The 18,007-nt window shown below is 42.6% G+C and overlaps 1 protein-coding gene across 1 annotated transcript in view; it reads left to right on the top strand.

Moving 5' to 3' along the window:
- The window catches only part of PLXDC2 (plexin domain containing 2), a 467,547-nt gene that overhangs the window by 438,508 nt on the left and 11,032 nt on the right, over positions 1-18,007 (top strand). The window contains exon 13 of the mRNA XM_019508320.1: positions 3,943-4,103. Within this exon, the coding sequence (XP_019363865.1) occupies positions 3,943-4,103 (161 nt within the window). The remainder of the gene's footprint in view (positions 1-3,942; positions 4,104-18,007) is intronic.

The raw sequence follows: 18,007 nt of genomic DNA, 5'->3' as shown, positions 1-18,007 counted from the left end.
ACCAGCCTGCACAGGAAAAAAAACTGCAGCAAAAAAACTGCCCCACCTTTGGGGGACTGTCTCAAGGGGGGCACATGCCCCACTGTGCCCTCCCTATCAGTCGCCTGTGCCTCAGGGTACCACAAATGCAAAAGGTTTAAAGTACTTATCTTGTGTCACTCACAGCACAGGGTCTTTTCCACCCTTCTGTGGGCAGTTCTTTCCTCCAGGTAGTCCAGACTGGCTTCCCCCTGGGACTCCTTCTTTGGCAGCTCCTGTATCCAGACTGCCTCTCCTGGGCTAAGCCTTGGGCTTTTGAGCCTCTCTGTCAGTCACGTGACCCCCTAATTCCATCCTAGTCCTGCCAGTCACTGCTTACACTTGTGCCAGGTGGCCATCTTATTTAGGTCTCTTTTTACTGTTAAGTCTGTACCCAGGGGCTGGGCTCCCTCCCTCTTTTCAGTAATGGGTCAGGGGCCCCATTACAAAATTGCCTATTGATTGGGGTATAAGGTTTGGGAAGAGAAGACAGTTTCTAGTTCCCTAATAGGAGGAATGTTTCTGTATTTTATCCAATGAACAATCTGTGTAAAACCATAGAAAGCTATCTCAGGAGCAGCAACTAAAACCCAGGTCTCCCCACTTTCAGATGAGGGCAGTAGTCAACAGTCTCCAGAGTCATGCACGCTCTCCCCCTTTTCTCAATAAATCCTGCAGGCTTGGCTGTGCGATAGCCGAGCTTCAGTAAGAGGGATTGAGAGTGCCCCCATCCAAAATTGTCTGCAGCTAGGTAGTTAGGGCTTTCTGGTAGAAGACATGGGTTTGAATCCCTTCCGTGTGATGAGGGAATTGGCCCTTGCCCTTCCATTTCCTGACAAATGTTTTAACCATATTATCTGTATATAACAAGCTGACCTTGTCACCAACAAGTGATAAAAGGAAGCTGTGACTGCCTGTGTATTTTGTGAAAAGTCTGTTACATCCCATTGCAGTCTGTTAGGTATACTCTGAATATACCTACTGGATCAAGGCACTCGGGAGGTATAGGCAAAGATGTGCTTAACTCCTATGTCCTGATCAGTTTGAGAAATTTGCTAGAGCGATTAGCTGCTGAAATGGCTAAAGCAACACCACGTCTCTTTTGCTTCTAAACCAGGGTTGGACAAAATACAGCCCACAGGTCAGATCCAGCCTGCGAAGGGATTCTATCTGGCCTGTGGTGGGTCCCTTGGCCCCACCGAGTCCAGGCATGGAGGGCAGCCCAGGCCATGGCATGTGCGGTGGAGCAGGGGAATCACAGTATCTGGACTCAGCTTCCTGGCAGCCCCTGCAGCGGTGTCTTCTTCCAGCTGCTGCCACCTGTGTTGTCATCACCACTGGACCCAACCCTGCTGCCCAGGCACCCCAGCCCGTCCACCCTGTACCCACTGCCAGGCTGGGACCAGCACTGGGATCATGGGGTAGTGACGGTGAGGGGATGTGGCCTGGGGCAGAGCTGTGATCCACTCCCCACACATCCCTGCCCACTGATTTGGTGCCCATTGCAGGGACATGTGAGGAGCAGATCATGGCTCTGCCGTGTGCCCCAGCACGGCACTTTTCACTGCCTCATGATCCCGGCCATGCCTGCCCATCCTGCGACTGAATGCTACTCCCCACCTGCCCACAGCCCCATTCCATTTCCCTTGTTGAGCACACCCTACCCACAGGGGTCCCAGGCTGGTTTTCATGGAGACCCCACCCATACCCTCCATCCAGTGCCCCCAGTGGTGGGTGCAGGGCTGGATAGGGCCAAGGCCAGATAGGGTAAATTCCCCCACTCCCCACAACTGTGCCAGGGCAGGTCAGCACCCCCGCATTGGGCCAGTTTGCCCCTTCTCCTAACCCTCCAACATCTCACCAAAACTTCTTAAGTGGCCCTCCACCCCAAATATTTGCCCACCTCTGTTCTAGAACCCCCCAATTGTAGTAACCCTCCTACATGTAGTAATCCTCCAGGCCACTATAACCCAGCACGTTTTTCCATCTACTTATTTCATTCTCTCAGAACTCTCTGCCTCTCTTTGACTATCAGATCTTTTGTTCTTGTATTTTTCTGCTCTTTTGCTCTCTCATTTTACTTCCAAGACCAACTTCAAGCCTGTGTGGTATAAGAAGGTCACAGTGGGGTGTGGCTTCGTGTGTTCTTGTGCTCTCTTGAACTTATTGCTATGGAAGTGGAAGAGAGACTTAAGGTGGTAGACTGCAGTTGCTAATCTACTCTTTGACCCTGCAGAATGGAAGTGCCGGCTGCTACAAGAAGTGTAATGGAGAGGCACTGTTAGGTTCACAGTTCTGGGTGCCGCACTTCAAGAGGCATGTGGACAACATGGAGAGGGTCCAAAGGAGAGCCACTTGCATGATCAGGGGGCAGCAGGGCAGGCCCTACTAAGAGAGGCTAAGGGACCTGAACCTGTTCAGCCTCCACAAGAGAAGGCTGAGAGGGGATCTAGTGGCCATCCACAAACTAGTCAGAGGAGACCAGCAGGCATTGGGGGAGTCCCTGTTCCCCCAAGCTCTACCAGGAGTGATTAGAAATAATGGTCACAAGCTGGCAGAGGGTAAATTCAGACTAGACATCATGAGGTGCTACTTCACTGTCAGGGTGGCTAGGATCTGGAACCAACTTCCAAGCGAAGTGGTGCTGGCTCCTACCCTGTGGGGCTTTAAGACAAGGCTAGACAATCATTTTGCTAGGGTCATTTGACCCCAGTACTCTTTCCTGCCACGGCAGGGGGTCGCACTTGATCTGCTCAGGTCCCTTCCAACCCTACCAACTATGAAACTGTGAAACTATGGATAAGTTCAGAAAGTTAAGATCATGCACAGGTTTTATCTAGAAGAAGACACAGAGGTGATTAAAAAACCTGCACTAATATAAGCTTTTGTATGCAAATTAATAGGGTTCCAGTAGTATATGCTACAGTCAGGACTTCAAAATTATTCTCTTGTCTCCCCCTTCTTGTTATTTCTCTTCCATGTACAGTGTTGTATCTGGTAGAGCAATAGTCCTCTTTTTGTGCACTAATAAACTGAACTAACCTATCTTTGATTTCTGTGTTTGAAATTGCCAGAATTTTGTGGGGTACCTAAAAAAGGAATCATACATATGTACAGCCAGTTCCACTGACGATAAATAATTTAATGAGGCTTTTTCATCCAAATAGCAATACAGTTATTCAGATTTTGATTGACTGATTTACTTGTGGGTGGCAGTGTTAGGTTACACATATATGGGTGTACCTAGATGTTCCATGGCAGATAATACCAAAAAAAAATCCTATCAGCATAAAGATTGGAAAAATTATGGTCTTAAGCAGTACTCTGATATGGTATGTGCTAAAGGTATTTCAGGGCCATCTAATGTCCATCTGTTATAATTTTGCAATGTGATTCTGTTGCATAGGGTTTTTGGATACCATTCTCTAAGCGTAAGCAAATGATCAGGCTTTCAGAATGTGTTAATTAGCTAGCCCTCACCAAGGTTTGTGACATCCCTCAACATGGCTTGCATTAAAAAAAGATGACAAAATACAGCTTTCAAAGGGTATTCAATTAATACTTGATGTCTGTAGGGCAACAGTGATTGTATTATGGGAAAATCAAAGTCAGATTCATTACATAGATAATTAGGAACTTTAGAATGTCCAAATTACTTTCAGAAAGCAGGATATTATTTTTTTTAATTGAAATAGAAATAATAAAACATTTGGAAATCTCTTTCATTAATATTATGTAAGTGTGTGGTTGTGTGGAAAAGAAAGATGTAATCTCTTTTAGAAACTTGGGCTGTTGAAAATATTAGGAAAACGTAGTACAGAGAAAGCAAATGTTCAGTTATCAGCTGAATTTATTGTAGATGATTGTGAAATATAATGAATGGGATGAAAAGTCATTATGCTAATAAGTATGGTATTCTTGCAGCCTCTACAGATGATAGCGCTGCAGAAAAGAAAGGTGGAACTCTTCATGCTGGTTTAATTGTTGGAATTCTAATACTGGTCCTCATTGTAGCAGCAGCCATCCTGGTGACTGCCTATATGTACCATCATCCGACATCAGCAGCTAGTCTCTTCTTTATTGAGGTGAGTCAAAGATGTTCTGATACATCACTAATTCTGTCACTTGCCTAATGTCATTAGTCAGTCTACAAGGCTAAGTACAAAGAATCAAAAAGCCCAAGGCTGAATCAATTCAGTCTTCTCAGGTTAGTTTAAGCTACGTAGATTGAACCAATAAACAAGTGACCAGACATTCACTTTTAATTCTAGAAATGCAGCCACATGCTTGCAGTGGCCAATGCCAGAAGCTGAGGGGTGTTAGAGCATGCCTTCCTGCTTGGTTGGAGCAGACAGCTTGGGCCAAGGCTGTCCTGCCCACCTTGTGAGGGGAGGTTTGCAGGGGAGGTATAAAGCATCCTGGGAAGCTGGGGGACTGTGAGTTAACTTGAATGTAGAGGGAGACTGGGACAGAAGTTAAATAAACTGATTTAACCTGAATCAGTTAAGTCTGGTGCTACACTCATCCAGGTTTATCTTAAACCTTTTTTAGCCATTTTGAAAGCAGTTTATACCCACTGAACTTCTGTTGTGTTATAGATTTGAACTGGTTTCTGATCATTTATACCTGTTTAGGTGTAATTTCTGTCTCTAGCCCAGAATAGCACCTTCTAAACTAAAATTATAGACTGTTCCTAGAATCTTGATCAGTGCTGGCTGGAATGATTTGGAGATTGGCAAATTACCTAACCCACAAGGTGCTGCTTTAAATTTAGCCATTTTCTCCTATCTCATCTTAGGTTTTCAACAGATTTCTTTTATTTTCTCATCAGACACAGAGGAGTTTACCATAATTTCACAAATATAATGGGACATGTTTGCAAGATCTCTTGCTACCTTTTATTTTCCTCATTTGAAATAATACATAGTCACAGTAGTGGGAAAATTGCTGTGCAAAGACATTTTATTTATGATCTTCCATTCATTTTTAATCTGCTTGTTTTCCTTTTGCACAAATAAAAAAATGTGTGTGTGATGTGCTGGGGCTGAATGCGGCCAGGGGTACCTTTGTGACACTTCTGGGGTGTTCTCACAACATCCAGGGGTGCTTTTCTGCCCCAAACCCCTCTCTGCTCTCTGCTGCTTAACCAGGGGATGTGCCAGGGGCTAATTCCTTGGCCTGTGGTGCCTCAGCCTTACCCATCTTTCCCAGGTCTTGCCAGCCCCTAGCAGAGGGGATTTTGCCAGCTAAAAGAATCACACCTTTGTCCAGGCATGCATACTCAGGAAATATGGACCCATATCTTCCAGAGAAAAGTCTTGCGTATATGGTCAAATACCTCTGATATCACATTTGACAATAAAAAAATTATAACAAAAAGATAAGAGAAAACATAAGAAGTCAGTAACCATATGTTGAAACAGAGATACACGAACAGTCAAACAAAAGAAAATATCAGAACAAAAACCTGTTCTTACTCTGCATCTTAAAGCCAAGAATGTGATTTGTACTCAGCTCACTAGCTGAGGGACTCCAGTGAGTCCAATGTTTCCCTATGTCCAGGGGGAAAAAAACTAAAGACCTCAATCTGCTCTCTTGGTAATGCTTGAGTATAGTTTTTTATCTGTCCATTTACATCTCATTCATTGGATTTTTGGGAAGCCCACACTATACATATATAACTTCCTGCCCCCCCTCCAAAAGTGTATGTTTACCAGACTAGAAGTCTTTCCTGACCTAATTAAGACCAGGAGAATATATATATATATCCTTTTCAACATGAAGATTACAAAACCAGTGTTCACGTAATTTCCCCACTCTGAAAAATGTTCCCCACCCTTTCTTCCTTGCCCATAGCCTGAATAGCCAGGTTATAGTCATACAGCCTTCTTCTAAAATGTGAATTTGTTATTGTCTATTGTCTAGAAGGGCTGTGTTCAAAGCAAGTCTGTAAGGGTGATAAGTAAACAAATCCACGTCAAATGTTAATTCTCCACAATTACCTCTTCCAAGTGTGAGTAGATGAGGAACGCTTAAGGTAATCACTGCCCCACTAAACAGTCTTGGCTCAAATATAAAGATTTATCAAATTATATGTGTGTCAAATACCACAGTTCATGGAGGCATTATAATGATAATGCTAATTATTGTTTGGCACTACCTATACAAAGAAACTACACATGCCATATCAGTAAAACAGACTCAAAAAAAACCAGAACCATGCAGGGCATCCCATGAACCCCCCTAAGGATTTTAGGTTCATGATATTAATGAATTCTGAAAAACTACATCAAATTTAAGACACTTCAGATAAGACAGAGACTCTGAAAACTTTGCAACATACATATTCACTTGCTGAAATCTTGTAATGCAGTGTCTGCCAGCATAGAGTGAAACAAGATATGAACATTATCCCTCATGAAAGTGTTTGGTGCTACAGGATAGTTAGTGTCTGCATTCCGCTGTGATATGTTTCCTTTTGCTCATCAGTGCCCCCCTGTATGGAATTAAATATTTATATTTACTTTTTTTTTTGTACGACTATACATTTACTGAACAAAAAAGAAAACTCTGACTATTCCTGGAATCAACTGGCCATGCCAGCCTACTTTGAAGAACCTGGTCAGTTTCTAACAGGCAATTCAAAAGATACAGAATTTGAAATACCATGAAGGATGTCCCTTGGATTGCTAAAGTAACAGCGTGGACCAAAATATGTCAATCAGTGATAAAATCTTTATTCTTAGTAATAGAAGTATGAATTGAGGTCTGAATTAAACACTGATTCATCTTTAAGAACACTTAATAAACTGGCATGTAAAAGTAAATTAAAATTAATAGTATACCAGCATTCTGAGTTCAGGCAATGTAACTGCACTAACTTATGGATCAGGATCCGAGCAACAAAATCAGGTAGTTTTCTTTCATGTCTATGTAACATACTGGGCACACCTACACGTGCCCCCTATGGGGGAGTTGTTACTACACCATCATTTAGTACTTGCTTTAGGAAGTACTAAATGACAGCTCAGTAATACCCATTACTGCACCATCCCAGCAATGCATGATTATTTTTAGCAGCTACCTCACCATAGCACCTTGCACTATAGTGAGGTAGCTTGTCACTATGGCGACATAGCATCAGTGTCATGGTTTGTGCCTTTCGACGCTATGTTGCCATACCGTGTCACTAAGGAGATGTAGCATCACATGTAGACATGCCCACTGAGATAAATCTCTTCTGGCATAAATGGACACATCTCCATTGAAGTTAGTGGAACTCTATCCATTTATACAAGAGGAGATTGGCCCACTCCTGGGTTTGTTTGTGTTTTTAACTATATTTAATTAGGACTCAACTAGGTCCGGCAAAGGTAGTTTGTTTATCTGCTAATGGAAACTGCCAAAAAGATCTGATTTGTTTGAAAGACAGTGTAAAGGAAAAAAATCAATTTCTGAAGGGAAAGAATGTAATTCTCTTCACACAAAATGTAAGGATGTGTATGCATCATTCTCCTCATTCAGATGAGAATATATCTCTTAAGAGTCACATTTGGAAAGAATAAAAGTATATCTGTGTGAGGAAAAGCCCAGGAAGATGATAAAACAAATGTCACATGCAGATAACTTATATAAAAACAATTCCCCGATTGATCTGAGAAACAATGCCACAAATGTTATCATATAAAGATCCATGACTTGAAATAAGTGATATTTCTAAATAAGCTATGTTGGGTAGCACAGTGATGTCAGGGAAATCTAATTAGAAGAATCTAATTAGAATTACGGAGTAAACCATGTTACCCAAGTTTAGTGTGACAATAACTGATTTATCTAATTTACAAGAGATTAGTAGAATTTCAATCTGATATTTCATGTTAGGAAAAAAACTGAGTAATGTTGCCATATGCTTGACCAATCAATGTAAAAAAACAGCACTCCCTCATCAGCAATATTAGATGGACTAAAATTACTGATTAGAAAAAACATTTTTTTTAAATGTTGGTGCTTATTTAAGAAAATAACACTGTTTAAACCAACACAGGAAGGACAGACAGACAGGCAGTTCCCTCACATACTCTATTTTCTTGCATAAAGCACACCTCCAAATAAAATGCACCTTGTTTTTGGAAGGCAGAATATAGGAAAAGCAGATTTGTCCAGAGTTATGACCGTCTGTGTGCCACAGACCTCTACTACCCTTTGCATATATTATGCAATTAACTTTTTAATCCCACAATGAAGTTAAACTGGCCACACATGCAAAAAGTAAAATCAGTCATACACACAAAGTAATTATTGAACCATAAAAAGAACTCTGCAGATATAAAAAGAGACAATCAGCTACACAGTTAGTGTTTAAAAATGAGTAACAACTGTATCGCTTGTTTCTATCCAGCATTGATTAGAACATGTAGCAGGGCCCAAAGAGCAAGTCCTCTTGGGAACATAGGGTTTCTAGAAAGTATGGCATCAGGACCTTCCTGGTGTGGCAGACTACCTTCTGGGATAGACAATCTATTTTCCCAGGAGGACTTTGTAACACATGATTAGGCTTCAGACCCTTGCAAAGTGCAGTAGCAAGACTGTTAATTCTTTACTGTAAATAGTTCTTTACATAAGTTCCTGTAAATACAGTGTTTCCACACCTCAGGCTTCACTAAGATACTACCAACAACTCACTTGTTGTTTTGAGGACAAGCAACAGTATGCAGCCACTACTTAGGGTTGTAAGAAGGATAACACAAGACTCCACCTGTTCGGTTTGCTGAGCAAACACAAGTGGCAGCCATTTTGGTAGCTGCCTGCAATGCACAGTGTCTCCAGGGCTAGGGACATACATTACACATAAACTGGTTTAAGTGATCAGAACCTGGTTTAAACCTGTAACAGAACAGATGTTCAGTGCACATAAACCAGTTTGAAAATGGCTGAAACCAGTTTGACATAAACCTGGTTGAAAGTAGTATCAGACTTAACTGATTTGGCTCAAAACCAGTTTATGCAATGTCTGTCCTAGACCCCTTGCTGGTTTAAATTAAATCAGAGTCCCCCAGCATCCCAGCATGCTCTCTTCTCTGCAGCAAGGGTGGCCCCTCCCCTCTGCTTCCTGGCCAGAGGTCTGGCAGACTTGCAGGCACAGCAGAGTCTGCTGGCTTCCCCATGCCCCCCACCCCCTCACCACTCACTGCTTAAGCAGGGATTCCTTCCTCCTCTCTGCCATGGCATGGACCATAGCCAGTGTGTGGTATGCTAGCTAATGCTGTGTAAGGCTCCAGCAGAGACTGTAGACACAGTAGGGTCTGCCTGGCTTCCCCCTGCCCTACTGCCAACCCTGCTTAAGCAGGAAATCACCACCCCCATCTCCCAAAGCATGGAAATCAGCCCTATGGACCCTAGGCATGTGGTATGCTATCTGATGCCAAGAGGTGTCTGTGCACATGTTTTTATCCAGTTTCACTGGGACAGGCAGACAGGGCAGTGACTGCTTAGGGCTGTTTGGAGTTAATCAACAAGTCAGCAGGTAAAGAAGTTTAAGAAGTTTGAAGTAATGGAGAGAGGCCATTGTGCGAATCAGGTGATAAAGACTGTTATCACTATCAGCTCCAGCTGGCTTGCTTGCCTGTCACTTTTCTGCAGACAATATGATGAAGCAGAGAAGGAGATTGAAAAGTTCTGTATCATCAACAGATGCATGCACTGCACCTCCCCTTCCACCCCCACCGCCTTGCCTCAGAGTGCGAGACTGGAGCTGGGGGCTGGCAGCAATCCTGCCCCTGGAGCAGCCAGCAGGGAAAAGCCTGGGACCATGGAGCTATCTCCCTAATGAGAGAGTCCCGCTGGGGCCTGGCCACACCCCACTCAGCTCAGCTCCCTGCTCCAGCACCCCCTGGGTTCTAGCCTGAGCCACTGCAGGCATGTGCCTGAATTTCCTCAGTCCAGAGAGGATGTGTGCCTGTCCTGTTTCAAGTCAGTTCATCCTAGCAAGGTTAGACTAACCTGCAAAGATTGAATCAATTCAGGCTTAGGCTTTTTTAATGTCTCTGTCCCTAGCACACGAGCACACCTTTTCCAATGAAGAAAACAGCTTCCTCGTTTAAAACACACACACTGATTTGGGGTGGCTGGTTTTTGGGGGAAAGTTGTGTGTTGTATGTGAGAAACTTTGCTAATTTGTCTGAACAGCTAATACTGACCTACAGACCATTCTGCTTTCCCAAACCTGGCATTTCTTGAGAAGAAGCTGTTAATTCACATTGACTTTAGTAGTGGTTGTGTCCACCAAAGTGCAACGTGAATACACAAGTCCAATTTTTATTTGTCAGCCTAAAGAAAAATTTGAATTCAAGACCCCAGAATCAATCATTAACTGATACACAAATAGGGAGAGAAAAGAGAGCTTCCCCTATGCTCACAAAAAGGAATTCCATGTACTCTTATCTCATTGACGTTATAGCATATGTATAACATTTTAACCATGCAGTAGATTTTTGTAACAGAATTGCAGGGACTTCTCTACCATCCTATAGGAAGATTTTTCAACTTCAAATAACATGGATAATTTTCCACTATTTTTCTTTTTGGGATTTCTAGAGTAATACCATGAAAACCCTTGCAGTTGCATCTATATTATATTGTATAGTTTAAGGTGTGAGTGGGAGTTCTGAATATTATACCTGACATAGTATTTTGATTGTCAGTCAGGAACTCAAAGATAAGCCATTGTAGCTTGAGAGAGATTGATTCTAGACAAGCTTGTAGACTGAAAATTGCTGCAGCCGAACCCATGGCTTATTGAGTTTCTTGACTTTTTTGCAAATTATGCACCCAAGATAAGATCTCACTTCCCTTCCATACATTGTAGGAGGTTAAATGTAACCAAATGAGATATGGGCCACTGAACTGAGGAGCAATAAGTGTATGTGTTAGTGGAACCGAACATAACAACTACATGCTTGGAGTTTGCATGTCATCAGGAAAAGTGGCTGGAGAGTGATTCCTTTACAGTGTGAGAAAGAAACACCTATTATCAACTTTTTTAGTAGAGGCATTTTATCTTTTATGGTTCAAGAGAGAAGTGAGTGGCAAATTTTCAGAGCTAGATTGCTGTCAAAATGAAAAGAGGATAGGACAAGTAAAAGAAATGTCTTTGGATTAGCAGACATGTAGCTAGTCAGATAATGACATGTTAGAGCACAGAATGCCTCTTCTGTCATTTTCCTTAAAAAATAATTGCTCATATTTTGACTGGAAACCCCAAGTTCTACAATAATAGATCCAATCCTGTAATTTTTAATAATGTTATTACTAGGTCAGGAAACATTACTGTTGACCACAGTAGCATTTTTTATAGAAAGGAAAGAGTTTGTTTAAAATTATACACTATTGTAGATATACTTTACAATAAATATATTACAGTTAATGACATAGGAATAGTTCTTCCAAGAAAATAGTTTTAATCTGAATTGTTCTAACAGCCAGAAGCAATAAAGTTAAGAAGTAAACAATGGAAAAAGGTAAAGGTCACATGATCAATTCAGTAATACCAAAGTTAAAAGAGCACACACCAGAGGTTGTCATACTATGTTACAGTCAGCAGCTCTGGAGGAGACAATAAGGGAACACATACGGTACTGTTTTCTTCAAAGGAAAAACTCCTATTGCCAACTGTAGAATTGAATCAAATTCTTGAAGAGTACTGTATTTTCTCATGTACAATGATTACCTTTGCCCCGAAAATCAGCCTTGTAAAATTATGGTGCGTATTTTAAATGGGGGAAGCTGTTTTCTTCACTTGAAAAGCACTCCTGGATACAGTGTGCATACAATACATCTTCCAAAATGGCAAAGCCCTGTGTTAATCCTCTAATAGCCATAGCTATTGGCTAAGCACTGTAGCTTGTGGCTGAAGCAGCAAATAAGCTGCTGATTATTTCTTGATGTGCCTTCTGATTTAGAAACAGTGATTTATTTGTAGGAACTTATATAGATGGGAGACAATCTTGATGAGGCAGCTGACATCAGGAACTCCCTTGTGATATACTTCCTGGACACACTATGTTCCCCTGAGCACTCACTGTATGTCACACAGTTGGCCATGACTTCGGATTTTTTTAAATTTTTTTATTTTTACATTCTGCCTTCCTAAAACAAGGTGCCTGTTTTATTTGTGGTAGGGGTGTAGTATGCATGAAAATATGGTATTTCAGAAGATATGAATATGCTAACAATTTAACACAGGGTAAAAAGGGGAAGGATTTTATCACACACAAACTGTTGTAAGTGAAGTTAAACTCCAGTAAATTGCCCTTCTCTCATTAAAGGCTAAGTTACCACAGCTTAACTTTCACTTCTGAGATGAGAGCAAAGTTGTGTGCAGTTACTACAGAGCTGCTGATGTGCAGAAAAGGTCTACCCTCTTCTTAGCCACTGTAAATTCATAGCTGACGTAAACTTACAGAGCAAAGCACTGTCTTTTTTGGCTGTTGACCAGGGGAGAAGGGGAGGGGAGGTGGGGGGACACTTTACTGGAAGAGGTAGCACATTAAGTCAAACCAGCTCCGCACATCTGTATAAAGCACACACATCAGTGGGGCTTTTTGGTGCTTTTATCTAATAGCTGATACAATCAGCTATTAAATAAAAGTGCCTAAAAGCCCCACTGAAGCACCCAATCCATACAGATGTTGGCTGAGCCAGGTCAAACTAATTCAGTGCCTTTTCCGGGCGTGCACTAGGCTCGGCATGGGGGCACACTAGTTAAAAGTAAAGTGCCATTTTGTTTTCTTTTTTGTCTGTAAGGAGCCTTCATGCAAAAACAAAACAACCAAGATAAATCAGAAGCACAGTATTTACTGTTATATCATTGTTTTCCATGTACTATTTCTGTGCATAGATAAAAATACCAAATCAGATTTTTTTCAGTGAAGTTTTGATGTTAATATTTTTAGTGCATTTAACATTTTGGGCCCCTTCATTTCCTTATTTGATTTTCCTCTGGGCTGGTAAAGGTTCAGTACTTTATCTGTAATTACCTACTTACTTTCAATTACCTACTTACTTACTTTCAAGAGAAAAGTTTTTTTTTTCCTAAAATTAAACCTGAAAATATGAGATCAGCTTCTAATCACAGTTGATGTATTTTTTGAACAACAGAGTAAATTCAAAATGAATGATGTTCTTGATATTTTTGTGGGGTTTTTATTTTTCCCTAGAGGAGAAAGAAAATAATTGCTGAAGCAGTCTCTTCAGATTTATTGAGGACAGAAAATGTTAGCAGTTGCATTTCCAACAAAAATGGCTACAGGCAACACCTGCTTAGTGCTCTTAATTGGTTCCTGAATAACCAAGCGTTAAATGAAACTGAAAGTATTTGACAATCCAAGGTGGCAACTTTAATTGGAAAAGAATAGCATCAATGTGGTTTAGTAGTATTTCAGAAACATTTTCCCTTTTTGTTATTAATCATTTGAAACCTGACGTTAAACTCTAATACTGTTCTGTTTCCTCTGCTCCCCATCCCTGGCAATATGCACGTCTTTGTTGTTGGTGGTTCATGACTAAGTGGTATACTACTGATTTAGGGGGTCTGACATTAAGGGACATGTCTACACAAGATGTTACGTTGCCATAGCAATGCAGTACAGCAATGTAGCATCAGTGGATGAAAACCGTGATGCCACAGCTACATCGCCATAGTGACACGCTCCCTCACTATAGCACATTGCTTTGGTGACATAGTGGCTAAAAATAACCATGCGCTGCTGTTATTTAGTACTTCCTAAAAGTGGTACTCATTGCTACTGTGTAGCAGTATCAAAAAAAACCTACAGGGACAGTACTGTGCAGTAATGTCAGTACTTACACAAGTACTAAGTGACTGATTAGTAACTGTGTCATCCGCTGTTCGTGTAGACATAGCCACTGACATTTCAGTAGACTCAGGCCCCAAAGTTTGAACTTAAAAAAATAAGAAATTGTGCCCATTTAATCTTACAGGATTTTATGTCAAAAACTTATAGATCATAAATATTACATAAAACCATATTTCCAATGTAATAGAGAAGATATTGTCTGCTTTAATCTTCTGTTTTTTAATTAGTTTTGAGATCTTTCCCTCTTTACTATACAAATGTTCAATATATTTAGGTGCAAGGAATGGTTCCTTTAGAATCAGATTATGTATTTATCTTTAGAAATTCCTTACAACTATCATTTAAGAACATGACATATTGCAGCAAATATTACTGAGTTTTGAAAGTTACCATTTATGTAAAGACTAATGACCTTCATATTTGTTTTAAATAGACCAGAGCTCACATAATGAGCCTTAAGTGCAGCAAAGTTAATGAACCACAATAATGGCTAGCTATAACACAATTACAAATAATTAATTTATTCACTAATTTATGTAGCATAAAATATACTACACTCAGGATTTAAGATTTGTCTAACAAGAAACATGCATGGTGTGACAGTTATGGTGAATTACGTTTCTATGAATACAAGAATGCATAAAACAGAGATTGAGTAGAATAAGGTGCTGATTAAAAATTAAATATGAGCAAAAGTGATGCAGAAATCTCTAACGTTGAACGTGGATGGAAGCAAATTCTTCCCTTGGGTAACTCAATTGAGCCAAATCAATTTACTGCTGGGACCAATTTGCAGACTTAGTAATATTTTTAAATGTATTTTTAATTTTCCTGTCATACATTTAAGTGAGAACTGTAAGAATGAAAAGGAATTATTTATAAAGGACATAGAAGGTCAGATTAAAAGGTGATGTGTTAGACTGATTTAATCCACATTCCTTTTTCCTATTCATGTTCATTTACCTGTGAACAGGAGAGTCTAAGCTGGGGAAAATGACAGCAAGAAACCAAAACGGGTGTTATGCATAAACTCTTACACCATCCTACATGTTACTTTCTCTGAGAAACAACTTAGACTTCTAGGCCGCGTCCACATGAGCAGGGGCATGCATTTGCTGCAGCACAAATAGTAGCGGCACAAATTTGTGCCACTACTTTGTGGTATAGTGGATGCCCCTGGTCATTACGGTTTGCCGCAGCACACATTGTCCCTCTGCTCCATGTGCTGCAGTGGGGGCTGGCTGAGGCACAGGATGAGGCACGCTGAGGCACCAAGCGCCCCAGCCAGCCACTCCCCAGCTGGCTGGGATGCAGTGTGCCTTGAAATGGGGGAGCAGGCAAACCTGGGCCGGCTGCTCCTGTATCATGCAAGGGCTCTGCTGTGGAGCCCCTGCACTGAGGCTTGCAGAGCCCCCATCTTGGTGCAGTCTGATCCCCAGCCAGCCATGGAGCATCTTCTTGGGGCTCAGGGTGCCTCAGCTTGGGGGCCCCACACAGTACTATCACAAGTACTGTCCTGCAGTGGCTTTATTTAATGGACTGTGACACATGTGTACATGCTGATAGGGCTGGCTGGGGCACAAGGGTGTTTTAGTGCAGGGGCTGCCTGCCGGCTAGCCAGCCCCTCTGCAACACACTGAACCAGGTTGAAGCAACCTCGGGCTGGCAGACTGACCAGCTCCCTGCTCCCTGCCAGCCAGGGCTGCTCTGACCTGACTCAAAGTGCTATGGTCCCCAGCTCATGTGTAAACCTGGTGCCCAGGAGCAATAAAGTCCAGCATGAACTGCACCAGAGTTTATTCAGTCACATTAATACCACGTATAGAGACATCCAGTAAGGAGCAGCTGGTCCAAACTTGCTGACTGCAGGGTGATATGCACCTTTAGGTGCTAGTACAGTCTGGCCAGTAGAAGGCAGGGGAGTTTGTTTGCGTGGCACAAATGGCTACCCTGCAGTAAAATTAACTAGGGAACAGACACACAACTAGTAAACTAGCGTAATTTGCAGAAGTTTAGTTCTCACTTCTTGTGGGGCAAACTTACCCCAGTACCTAGAGTGACTTACAAAAGTGTAAGGCTGTGTGTGGTATGTCCACTCAGTTTTTACAAAGTACATTGACTTTACTGTGGGCACAAACAACTATAACAATTATATCCCTATTAAAGAATACTGGATTCTATAGCAATATAAGTGTAGCAAACCATTCCAGATTTAATCCTGCATCAGTTAGGGTCACTTTTCGAGTGATTCAGCACACTTTTATTACTATCAGCTCATACAGATAAAACAGTCATATTGGGCGCTTGTCCACATTCATCAGCATTTACCCACTAAAAATTGTTCCTGGTTTAATTTTGCTTTCTTAGTTTATGATGGCTACATAAGTACCGTCGACATGATTTACCACGTAATGGCTCATTACGCTGTAACTAGTAAAATGCGCTAGGAAGCACGTCAGAACAATAATACCTTCCTGCCCTTTCAGTACTACTTTACTGCCAGGTGGAGTTTTAGGACAAGAAATGCCTAGGTGAGTCCTCCCAAAGGGGATCGACATGGCTACGGGCACCCAAAGGGGTTCACCCCCTGCCCTAGCCTGGTGCTGCAGCACTTCTGCCCCTCGCTTTTTCTGGGCACTTTTTCTGGGCATCCAGCCTGGTAAGGAGCACCAGCTGGGCTGGGGGTGCAGGGTGCTGCAGGTCAGGAGTGAGGGACACCAGCTGGGCTGGAGGAGCAAGGGGCTGCAGGTAGGGAGTAGGGTGCACCAGCAGGGTTTGGGAGAGAAGGGAGCTGCGGGTCAGGAGTGAGGGATACCAGCTGGGCTGGGGGCTGCAGGTTAGCTAGGAATGAGAGGCACTGGCAGGGCTGGTGGGGCAGGGGGCCTCAGGTTGGAAGTGAGGGACACAGACAGGGCTGCAGGGGGCAGGGGTGCCACCTACACTGGCCCCCAGCCCCCAACACGCTCATGCCACAAGCCCCAGGCCACTGCAGGGAGAGGAAAGCCACATGCTCTCAGAGAGGCTTGGGTCCTGCGATGCACAAAGCTCTGGGTTGTAATGACCCCATATAGCAGTGTATGGTGAGGACTGTGCTAAACTGTTGTATGTGGCCATTGCACCCAGCTCTAGGGTGTATCTCAGCCCTCCCCATACACTGTTCTATGCAGCTGTTACACCCCAGAGATAGAGCCACCCTGGCAGGGCTGGGGGACAGTGGCTTGGCTGTAAAGCATGGTCATGTTTTCTGTGTTATTGTTGTCTATTGTGCCTCCTGTAGGACTGGAGAGGACCATTTCCTATCCCCCCTCAGCCATTGCCTTAAGATTCCTCAGCAGAACCTGTAAAAGCAGATGAGTGACTCTGGCCAAATCGTGGAGTGCCAACCCCCTTTGAATTCCTTGATCTGTATTCCCCGTGTTCCCATGAAGCTGCAGTTTGGCTGGGGCTCTGGATGATGGCACCGGCAGGGCTGGTGGGGCAGGGGTGAGAGGCCCCCCAAAGTGTGACAAGTCAGTGACCACACTCTTTTTGACTGAACTTTATTTTTTTTTCAAACAGAGTTAGACATGGTTTTATCATGTTATGCTGCAGAGTCCAAGAACCCCGGGTCTGCTTTTTGTGGAGAGACTTGAAATCTGACAGTGCATTGTCCTATCAGCGTTTCACAGTAACCATATTTGCCTGTCAAGTCCAGTTTCCCCACAGCTCAGGTTACAGCCCTCTCATCAATCTGTGCCTTGAGGCAGACATTCAAACCTGCCTTCCCAGGAGTTTGAACAGACTCCAGCCCAGTTTGCTAAACCATATAGTTTCCTCTTCCAGAAGCAGACTTCTGTGATGTGACTGTTCTAGGGCCAGCAATATTATTGTTTTCTTGTTGCTTACCTCATTAGGAATGGAGGAAGCCATACAGAGACAAATCCCCATTCCTGCATTACCTTCCAGTATGCCAAAGGCCTATTCCATGATTAATAAATTACCCAGAGCTACCCGACCTATACCACATGTACCCAATGCTACATGTTTCATAGTTTCATAGTTGGTAGGGTCGGAAGGGACCTGAGCAGATTGTCAAGTCCGACCCCCTGCCATGGCAGGAAAGAGTACTGGGGTCA

The sequence above is a fragment of the Gavialis gangeticus genome, unplaced genomic scaffold, assembly GCF_001723915.1.
Source record: "Gavialis gangeticus isolate Ggan-Ray unplaced genomic scaffold, GavGan_comp1, whole genome shotgun sequence".
Taxonomy (NCBI): domain Eukaryota; kingdom Metazoa; phylum Chordata; order Crocodylia; family Gavialidae; genus Gavialis; species Gavialis gangeticus.
The sequence above is the reverse complement of the archived record's forward strand: the minus strand, read 5'-3'. Positions and strand labels throughout refer to the sequence as shown.